This window comes from Poecile atricapillus, chromosome 5, assembly GCF_030490865.1.
Source record: "Poecile atricapillus isolate bPoeAtr1 chromosome 5, bPoeAtr1.hap1, whole genome shotgun sequence".
In the NCBI taxonomy this organism is placed as follows: Eukaryota; Metazoa; Chordata; class Aves; order Passeriformes; family Paridae; genus Poecile; species Poecile atricapillus.
Genome location: NC_081253.1, coordinates 5429594 through 5440733, shown reverse-complemented (window position 1 = coordinate 5440733; position 11140 = coordinate 5429594). Strand labels below are relative to the sequence as shown.

At 37.0% G+C, this 11140-nt stretch overlaps 1 protein-coding gene across 4 annotated transcripts in view; it reads right to left on the bottom strand.

Annotated features, from left to right (window-relative positions):
- Positions 1-1042: 1042 nt before the first annotated feature.
- The window catches only part of LOC131579915 (von Willebrand factor D and EGF domain-containing protein-like), a 170403-nt gene continuing 160305 nt past the window's right edge, over positions 1043-11140 (bottom strand). For 2 of the 4 annotated variants that reach the window (XM_058840491.1, XM_058840492.1), the window contains exons 28-29: positions 4017-4306; positions 1043-1130 (exon numbers count right to left, since the gene is read on the bottom strand). In XM_058840491.1, the coding sequence (XP_058696474.1) occupies positions 4272-4306 (35 nt within the window). In that variant the 3' untranslated portion in view covers positions 1043-1130; positions 4017-4271. Of the gene's footprint in view, positions 1131-4016; positions 4307-9614; positions 9713-11140 lie in introns of all 4 variants that reach the window. The other 2 variants (XM_058840489.1, XM_058840490.1) reach the window with 2 other exon arrangements.

The window sequence follows — 11140 nt, the reverse complement described above, 5'->3', positions numbered from 1 at the left end:
ATAAAATTTCAGGAGCAAAGTTAGGACGAGAGAAATTTGACAAAATTATGATCATGAGAATAAAAGTTCAGACTGAGAGTTTGTCAAGCTAGGGTTTTTCCTTGGAGCCACTTTCCAGTTTTAATAGAGAGGCTTCTCCAAACCAGGTTAGCTGCAGAGTTTGGGAAGATGTGGAGTTACCTGTCAAACTGGAAAGTAATAACAGAACTGGGCCCGATGCAGAGAAGAGAGAGAAAGATGTAATTCTTTGAAGAGGTCAACTAAGATGTCAATTTGGAACTGAATTGCCTGGGACTCAGACAGAGGCAGAAAAGAAAGGCAATTTGTGTCTTAGCTTATGAGCAGAGACAGAACACATCCCCTTGGATATGGGAGTGGGTGTGGAGAGAAGACAGGCACGGGCTGTGCTGCTGGAGCCAGACTTCACCTCTGCAGGAGCAGCTCCTGCACCTCTGCTGAGAGTGCAGGGCCTGGAGCTTTCATGAAAGAGCTGCACAGAGCATCTGTGTGTTCCTCTTCCTGGGAGAAACTGGCTAAAATCTCCCAAACCTCAGCAGAAATAGATAGGCAGCAGTATTGAGGACAGAGGAATATCTGTGTCCTGAAAAGCAGAGACCTTCTTCCTCTCCAAACCTGCCCCCGAGCTTGTGTTCTCAAGCACAGTGACAATTTTTCTGAATAATGGCCATTAATTTTGGATGTGGCAGCTCCTATCTAGAGCCCCTGAGCATGAATTAGTTTGTCCAAGTATAAACAGTAATTTTAGAGGTACATATTGTTATGCATATTTTGTATATTCTGGTAAGCCCTGCTCCTTCTCCAAATGATATTAATGTTAAAAAATTAATTGAGCATAAAGATGTAGTATAAGGTCCACAGAGCATATCATTAGCTACAGCTTTTGTAGTTAAATAATTAAAAAGGAAAATAATTCTATGCATAATTCCATGTTCCTTTATTTATGTATATGTAGTACTACAGAGTATTACTTTCTCATTTGGGATGTGGTATATGACTTGGCAGATCCTCAGTCAGAATTAGTGGCTTCTGCTGTTGTGCTTATCTGTGGAAAAATCAAGGAATGAGATCTGCAGACACCCAAAACTGGGACATTTCTGCTGCAAAACTGCCTGTTTTAAAAAGAATGAAGATGTTTAGCTATTCTACAGGGAGAGCATGTACTTCTTTAAACTTAAATGGCACTTCATAAAATGAGAGAGAAAAAAAAATTGAAATTAAATGGTACTTTCCCTCATGGAATGATGAATAACATGTCTATTTTTCCCTTTTTTTAAATTTTTTTTTTTTTCTTCCAGACAATTTTTACTTTAAGCTGAGGTTTTCAGCTGATATACTCTGGTGATGCACATTTGTGCACACACACCTATGTTCAGTGGAGCTTATAACCTGTCCCATCTTTTTGGCAGAGGTTAATAGTGGCAAAATAGGCCCCCAAAAAATAACTTCTTTATACATTTTGCAGAAATTCTGCTTTCTAGGCAGAAAAAGTGTAGGGGGAAAGTTTTGGCCTGGAAACAACACAAACCCTAAGAAAATCCTAAAAGAACAGAGGCAGTGGCTTAATGTTTAAACATCCACATGAATGAATATTATAAGCCATGGATGAGTTAAAGCTGCCTATTACTGTGCTCTTAAAAATTGATATTAAGCAAAAACCCCCTTCTACCTAATGGTTCTGTTTGCTATTCCCATAGAAAGAGATCATGATTTATTGTACCCTATTTATTCTGGGTTTAATAGGATTTTGAAATAAGTCTTCAGCAAACAAAGAATACTGTAGTCATAATGACAATTAGAAGTTAGAATTAAGTAACTTGCAACTTCAAGTAACTGTGCTGAGCTGGTACTATTTTTTTGTAGAATGCAGTTACTAGGGCTTCTGCTTTAGCTCCTTGCTGTATTTTTGGAAATATAACAGAAGTAATGATATAGACAAGGTTTAGAAAAATAAGACCTTTTTTTTAATTTATTTTCAAGAAAATTGGATAGCTTTCAACAGGGTGTAAAACATGTATGAAATTCTAAAGAAATTTTTCTTTTATCTGATAGCTTGTTTAAACCACAGTCAGGGAGTGAAATAATTGTCACATCTAGAGAGTTTTTAGCAAAATATATTGAACAATCAAGGGAAACATATCAGTTAAGTGCTGAAGTGACTGTGAGAAAAGGGAGAGTGTCAAATTCATCCTTCAGAAAAGAGAGTTGCACTGACATGGCCTGTGAGCCAAAGCAGCTGTAGGTTACCCACAGTTTGGTATCAGATACTGGAGCTCGAGTGTTGCTATTTATTAGCAATAGTTTCTCTTTTCTAACCACACATGAACAATCCTCAGTAACCCAAAAACATTTTTGAATTGTCTAAAAACAGACAGGGATGAAGGTTGTCTCAAGTAGTCACTTTTAGAAATACAGTAGAGACTGCAAGGCATGGAAAACTGTTTTAGATTTTCAAATCCAATCTTGGCAAGCAGTTTTGATCATTAGCATTGTCTCTGGTAGGCAGGGAGGCAAAGTAATAGAAATCTTTTTTATTGATTGTGACTGTACTTGAAGAAAGGTGTAATTGCCACCCTAAATTTAATCTTGTAGATACACATCGGGTGCCAATGTTCTCTTTTAGTATTAATGTCTTCCTGGAACTTCTAAAAAGCTTCACATCATATTAACATTGCTGATTGTGGTCTAGATCAGTGTGTATTAGTAAAATATAGGAAGAATTTTTGAAGTCTTGTCTGTTGTCTAAGTCTTTGTAGGAAACTCTCAAGGAGAAATGAGTGTAATTTGCTTTTTTAATCTTTTGCATTTGGGATATTGTCTACACTGGAGCTGTTGGTAACATAAAATGAAACTTCAGAAATCAAGAATAGAAAATCATCTACTGAAGAATAGAATACATAGATTTAAAAACAATTTGCTGTGTTAGTTAAATGTGGGGGAAAAATGCTACTCTTAGAAGCAGGGTGAAAGGAATGATGAGTGTTTCAGTGAATTATAGTAGCTACAGTTTTTCCAAGCTTTTTAAAAAAAAAGACTTAATTTGAAGTATTCAAGCATGTCACAGCCAGGCTTTTTTATTCTTATAAACTGACAGCAAGAGTCAGATCAAATATTACACCTAGTTACTGTTACGGTCCCGAAGGTTCAATCAAAAAATCCTTGCTTGTATCACTGTTCCCTTAAGTTTCTTCAGGAAGAATGAGGGAATATCAAAACTGCTCTATTCCTCAATCAAGACATCCAAGATTTCAGTCTATGTTTGCCCTGAATCTCCCATTGAGACAAACAAAAGGAGAGGGTGGATATCCAGGATGTTTAGGTCTTACCTTACTGAATCTGAGTTGTCCAAAGTTACAGTTTAACATTATTTTTTTCCAGTTAAAATTATACTTGTTGTTTTTATTCCCTTTTTCACACTCCCTTGTCCTCTCCCCCATTTTTCCACAGCAGTGCTTCTGCTTGTGATGAAACACAAGGTGAGACAATGGTTGGTTCCTGTAAATCTGAATTTTGTAGATTAAGCTGCAAATTTCTGAGCCCACCTAGATTATCCAGTATTTCACCAGCTGTATGATTAGAAGGATGGCTTTCTAAAATGTTTCCAGGGATTTAGGCTGTTTGTCTACCTGGGGCTTTGTGTGTCCTTGGCATATCAATGGTTGACTGACCCAGGAAAAGCCTTTGTTTCCTCAGGTGTTGCATTGATACCTCCCCAAAGAAATGCTGACACATTAAGAACTCAGAAAACGAAAACATTTGGCTTTAGCAGTTACTCAGCAGAAGGACACTTGTGTTAATTAAACATGACTGAGGTCTTTTCACTGGTACTCACTGAAATATCTCAGTAAAATCAGGATCTTATTTATCCATTTTTGTCTAGACTGCGGGAAACATGCATTAAAAAAATCCAAGAAAATGAGGGAATTCATCTGTGCCATCAAATTTTAATGAAAGCAGAATAACATGGCAGTAAATTTTTATTACAAAGTGGTCTGTACCATTGTAAAATCTTGTTAGGAGCAGTTTTGACGGTGTCACTGCAGCCGCAGATCATAAATTTGAGTCTTGCCATAGACAGATTAGAAAATAAATGTTGGTTTATTGAAATATGAGAAAGATTTTATATTTTTCCTTTATTCTTCTCTGTGATTATATAAGGGTAAAAAGGAGAGAACTAGCAATTTCTTCACACTGCATCTTCCCGAACATAAAACGTGCTCAGTGCCAGATCACCAATGCCCAAATTATTGTCTTCATTGTCCTGCTGTTCTCTTTATCCTATTGGGAGCTGAAAAAAAGAAATGAGGATTCAGCTGCTTATGGGATAACAGAAGAAACAGCCTCATGCATGCGGTGTCATGTAAGAAATATTACATGCAAGCGCTCAAATGATTTATTGTAGTTTTTGTCTTTTCTTTGGGATTTATGTAATTCTGGCAAAATCACAGTCCCCCCTTTTTTTTTCCCCCTACACTTTTGACTTAGCTAACCAAAGGTTTTATTAACCCAGGAATGAAGAACATGTTTTTGAAAGGGCTTAAGCAGTGGAATGATGAATGGAACTGTTCCCAAAGCATGCACGTAAAGTGCTATCACCGAGCTGAGGCTGGTTTCTGCTCCATCGCCCCTACAGGAAAATAGCAATATTGCTGGAATGATTCTGCTTAGGCTCTATTATTTGCGGTGGCGCTTGACAGTTATGGAGTTGGAATTCAATTTCTTTCATCTAAAGCAGGTGTGCCTTAAAAAAAAAAATCACTCTGCCACTTCTGTATAACGCATGGAGATTGTTGGCTTCTTGCCTGAAAGCGTTTCAGGGCACTTATCCCATTTTCATACAGCAGAAGTTGTCCGTGAATATCATCCCATTTTAAATACATGAGCAAATCTGCTTTATCCCAAAGCAAGATAATAGATGATATGAAAAGCTTTATTTTATGCTAGCATATACATTTAAGAACCCGTTCTGAAGGGCATTTTTATAGAAATCTCTATCACAAAGCACATAAAGAGGTTGATGTTATTTTATTATTCAGGACAAGAAGAAAGGTGTTTCTTAATCTTGATATAACTGTATTTGATGTGACAGGTTAACCTTGATATTAGCATCATGTATCCAAATTTTCCTTCCCAGTTTGAATCTAAAATACCATTCCTTACTTTTGGATAGTGAGGTATCCAGGCACTGTTTGTGAATAGTACGTGGCACATTTATTTTATATTCAAGACCCCTACAAGTACCTACTGGCATTTAGACAGATTTAGTTAGAATAAGGATTTGAGAAAAAGAAGTGTGTAATGTCTGGAAGAGTGATATATGTTTATTGAAGTCATATAAAAATTTGTGTGCATGTCTGTGTCACATGTCATATTTCCATGTATGTATAGACCCATTTATACTGAAATGTCTATCTGGATTTTAGATGTGCATATTTTTGTTATTTTTATGTGTAAGTTTATATATGTATACATAGAAATATGTACATATATGCACAAATAGTCTGACCAGCAGATGTGTGCAGCTCGATACTGCTTGTATTTGACTTTTCCTTTCTAATCTCATATTACTTCCATTTACTTGTCAAATAATTTACAAAGAGACAAGCTGTATTTTCAGAAAACTCCACAGATGACTGACTTGTACATTGACTGATGCTGAATGCAGCTTGGATAACTTGAGCACCTTTGATTTGTGGTTTAATGTCTCTTAATGTATAAATGAACTAAGTAATAGTGATGTGAAGGTCACTAGCTGCAGCAAAGGATTGCCTTAATATGAGAAATAGTTTATTAAAGACACTGTGTATTTTCAGACTGTACTGAAATCAATAGTGTGTTTAATCTTTGGGAGGTGCTCACTGGGTTCATTCCTGGGGAATAGATGGGCAGTTACTGTTCCATTCATGGGTAAATTCCAGAATTAAAAATAGCTTCTATAAGATTTACCTTTTCTTAATTATTGTTTGCTGCAACAGGCTATATTTCTCAGTGCCTTTCGGCCTTAGAATAAATATTCAAGTTACAGACAAGTTTAGCACATTAATATTTAAACTCTTATTGGGAAAATACACCATCATAATAGCTTGTAATGTAGTATTATGTACCATTTATACCTAACTAGATAACATTGTTTAGCTTAAATTAATTCTGTGGCTTAATTAACGCTACTACTTTAATCCATTTAGGAAGGCAAAAACAACATGGAGAGCGTGATGGTATCAGTTAAGACAACAGATACAATATCAATTTCTACTTCCCACAAAATTCCCTGCTGTACAAATGATGCAGTGATTGTCTCAGTCCCTGTTGGGACTAATGCCAAAGTTTTAAACTGTGCTTCCATTGGAAACGAGGTTTGTTTAGCCTGTTTTGTTTGGGTCACCCCTTGCAGCCCTGAACAAATGTGCTCTAATGGCAGGTTTGAATGTAAAAGTCAGCACGAGCATTTGTCTTCATGTCTGCCATGGAACTTGCTAAATTATCTGGATCTCTCAGAGTCAATACAAATTAAAAATACGCACAAGGTTTCTAAGAGAGTGATTGCTATTCTAGCAAGTTCATTAGCCTTCTGAGGAATGCTGTTGGCAGGCTTTGTTTAGCAGAAGTCCAAAACAAAGTAAACCAAAAATGTCATGAAATGAATTGCAAATCAATTGGCAATATAAATGTGAAAAATAGGATGTAGATGATAAATAATTTAGGGAAATGTATATTGTTCCTCCAGGAATCTTAACTGTACGAATGGGAACAACGCTAAAGATTACAGCAGAGAAAGGGGAATAACTTAATTAAACAAATATGGGCCATCCAGCTTTTCCAAATACACTGGCAAAACCAGACTCCAAGCACTATTTACTGCGGGGGAAAAAAATAATAATTGTTCTTCAGTGAGGCCTTTTTTTTCCCCCCAGCTCTCTGCTTCTATTCACATCAGACAATTTGACTGAATTTGTGATGTTTTCAGTATTTCCACAGTAAATAATTCTTGCCCTGCAGATGTTTGGTGCAAAGAAAAGGGAAAAAAAGGAGAGGGAGGATGAAACTAGGTGGTCTTAAAGGTCTCTTCCAACCTGGACCTTTCTGAAAGTCCATGATTCTATTTCCTTAGTGTTTTCAGTCTGTACTCTGAAAAAAAAAGCTGAAAATTAGTATTTCACTCTAATTTTATGAGAATAAGTTGAAGAATAAAAATTAATTTTAAAGGAGAAAATCAGTGTCCTAAACTGGATAGGAAGCAATTACTTTGCATTCTTTTCCCCAGTTAACTTTAGGTGCAGTCACCGAGAGCATCTCTTGTCAGCTGCTGCTGAAGGGAGGGAAGAGGCTGCTCCTCCCCAATTTAATCCAGTTTCTTTAGAGAAATTTTACATGTCACTGCTACTGTATTGTTCCCAGTATTCGAAGATTCATAACAGAAACAGAGCAAAGCCTGAGTATTAACTCCCATAGCAAAATGCAGTGGTGAATCCAGCAGAGAGGAGAGCAGGTTGCAGATGACAGAGGCAAGGCTGAGTGCCTCTTCCTCACTCTTTACAGGAAGGTTAAGTGTGACAAAAGGCTTGACAGGATCAGAATTAGCAAGAGAACATGAATGCAAGGGAGAATAGGGAAGGAACTGAGTATTTAGATTCTGAAAAGTCAGATTTAAGGTCTGTTTACAAGGTTAAATGGCAATAAACTGGGATTTGCATTTATGGCATGCTATCTGCTGTGTACTAACTCCCCATATGGAACATCTGAGCAAATAAGAGGGTTTTTACATGAAGCAGCTTTTCCAGGTCAAGAGATCCTCAGAGTTACCCCAGCATATTTAAAGATGCGGTTTCTAAACCAGCAGTGACTTGCTTTGAGAACTCCCAAAGGGTATAAATAGTCCCAATAAGCATAGTGCATGTCTTTAGATGAGAAAAAAGAAGAAAAAGCGAGGGAATGACAGCCAAAGATTCAGACTAAGTTGGTATCTGGGGAGATGCTAACATAAATTATTAAACAATCAATTTATGAGCTCCTCAAGCTTAGTGAGGGGAGAAGTCACTCTGCCACAAAGAACAGATGTTTTTCACTTTAGAGAGACTTCTGATATGACTCAGACAGTCATGCCAGTAAGTATGATTCATAATAAATCAGTAAGGAGCAAGGCCTGTTTGAGAAAACATTATCAAGGAATAATTTTATCAATAGTCTGTAGGTCCTGATTTTTCTTCTATTCACTACTTTCCTTAATGTCTCAGGCAATGAGATGTCACATTTTTGAGCAATGTCACACTTGGAGGCAGTGCAAGCAGGCTTAGAATTAAAAATCTTTTTGATAAATGGATGAAACAGCTTGAAATCCACAAGACAAAATTAAGTAAAGACAATAAAGATGGTGCTTTCAGAGGAAAAGTCAACTGCACCAAATGGGAAATAAGGGATAAGGTGTCAGGGCTGTGGGAAAGACATCTCTTTCTTAAAAAGTGTTAATTAGAGACAGGAGCCACTTGGAGAGGCAGCTGCTGGGGGCTGGTCTCAGCCACAGCGCACCAGGAAGGACATGAGGAAACTGAGAGAATGGGGATTGCAACTGGGTTGGTTTGGCTCAGGAAAATGGGATAAAATCAGGCAGCAGAGCCTCGAGTTCCCTTCAGACATGTATGTGCTGCCACTGAGAGACCTGAGCTAACGTTCCCCTGCACCCATGGAGGTGGCACCAATTTCACTCACAGCAGACTTTATGTTCAGTGTCAGGAAAGTCAAAACTGTGCTCTAATAATGTAGTTAAATACTTGAAAAATTACTCTGATCAACTGTGAAGTTTCCATGACTGACAGGCCTGGAGAAATTGATTAAAGCTTATACAGATTGTTCACTTACATCCAATGCAGTCTGATAAATGAACTCTTGGGAGGTTTATCATCCCAAATTTCTTACACAAGTATGGGTATGTGTACAGTTTACTATAATCCATTCTAATAAATTAGCTTTTCATTTCCATATATCACAGAATTCTGACTTTTAGGAGGAGTAGCTCATTTGCCTTCATATAACATAAGCCATGTAATTTATATTAGACACCATGAAATCCATAATTTTAATTACTAACTGAATTTACCTTTCAGCAAGGCTCACAGATTGAAGGAAACCTGTTAAGTCCCTTTTATTCAGAAGATTTCCTTCTACATCAAAGCAATACATGTCCATGTCAGAGCGGCCAATCAGGATTCCTGCAGAATAAGCCCTGAAACTGCAGAGGGCTTCAAAGACTTTTAAAAGCTGTGAGATGAATCATTGCTAGAGAGACACGTGTGTTTGTACATGTCACTGGTGACTTGGCATTCTGGACATACAGAATTTGCAAAGTCTTTTTCTTTCCTTTTCAGTCAGCACTGGTTTAGTGTGCAATGGTTTATTCGTGTGGAAAAGGAAGCTCAATTTTTTAATTTTTTTTTTTTTTCTTCTAGGTGTAATATACTTCCACTTCATTTGTGAAATTACAAATGTCATGTTTTGTACATTCATAACTAGAATAATTCTTAAAGCAGTCCTGGTCATCTTGGTCTGAGGGATGCAAAAGGTCAGTTATTGTTACCATAAAGAACAGTGTGTTTGGGCCTTACCTTCTTCTCACATGCTGAACCAGCATAGCCACTTCTGCAAGCACAGACATTTGGTCTGATGCATCTGCTTCCAAATTGACAATTTTGCTCACAAAGTGCTACAAATGAGAGATGAAGTTCTTTAGAAATGCACTGATTCTAAGTCTTATAATCAGGATGTGAATATTTAGAAATATTGAAAATCAAAGATGGTTTGTCATAGGCATTTCATGCCTCTGTGTCTTATGTTTACAATTTTTAGTTTCTCCTTTTTTTCCCAGTGATGGGGGGAAAGAGAGGACTGACAAAGTAATGACCTCAGCTCAGCTGGAAATGGATCAGTGCAAGGCCTGATTTTGAGAGCCATGATATAACCTGGGCATTGATGGTTGGGCAAGATTTGTGCCACGATTTATTTTCTTTTGTTCCAATTAAAATAAATAACAGCTGTAAAAAGTGCTGACCTCGAGCTGAGATGAAAGAATGTGTTAAATATGTACTCCCAAAGATGATACTATCACAATAAATAAGTAAATGGGAGAATTTGGTGAACTTCACACTTTATACCTCTGGAAACCAAATAGGAATATGTGATTTCCTGGTCACAGAGAATCACTAATGAACCACTTATCCCAAGGAAAAAGAAATCAGAGAAATATTTTATCTAGAGTGCCACTGCATTTATAAAGGCCTACCAATTTGAAGATATTCTGTTAATAAAAGAATCAGTGTTCTATTATTTTTTAAGAGAGGAAAAAGCAATTAGTCAAATTTCAGCTGGATTTTCATCCTCATTAGCAGTTTCCATTGTTATGACATTGTTTTGGCATAGAAGAAAAAGAACAGCCAATTCAGAGGGCACCAATTCAAGAAGAACACACATGTCACAGTATTTTAATTAGATCTCATGAGCTAAACCTTCTATAAATATTGCCAGAATATTGTATCCTAGTTACAGACAGTCAAAGGAAATGCCTTAAAAACTGGTCAGATGTGACTCAACAAGTGGTTTCTTTCATTTTCTTGTGTGGCAGAGGAGTACAGGAAGGTGCCAACCATGCACTGTTAAGACAAAACTGAATATAAAGTAGACACCTGTTTGTGACCAGTCTCCTTCATGATGGAGCAAAATGTTCCATCAGATTTGAATGAATTTGCTGTATTCTTATGTGAATTTTTCTCCTTCCTACAAAAAATCAACTTAAAAAAATTAAAGGATCAAATTCCACAATTTCAGTTTATTGCACTTAGGTTCTGATTCTGACACAGATTTAAGTTAGTGCAAAGTCTTTGTGTTGAGATCTGAAGTCTTGGGGACAGACCAGGGCAAACTTCTTTAGGAAACACATTGTGGGATCCTAAGCCATCCAAAAGTGACTCTCAGAGTTTTAATAATTGTTATAATGACCTTGGAAGGCCAATGGCCTCATGTTTCACAGCACCTGGAATTTGTATTGGGTTTGTTCTATCAGGTTATTATGCCAGTGAGGAGGCTGAGGTTTTGACAGAGGGAGGAATATTAAAATCTAAGTATCTATAACAAACTT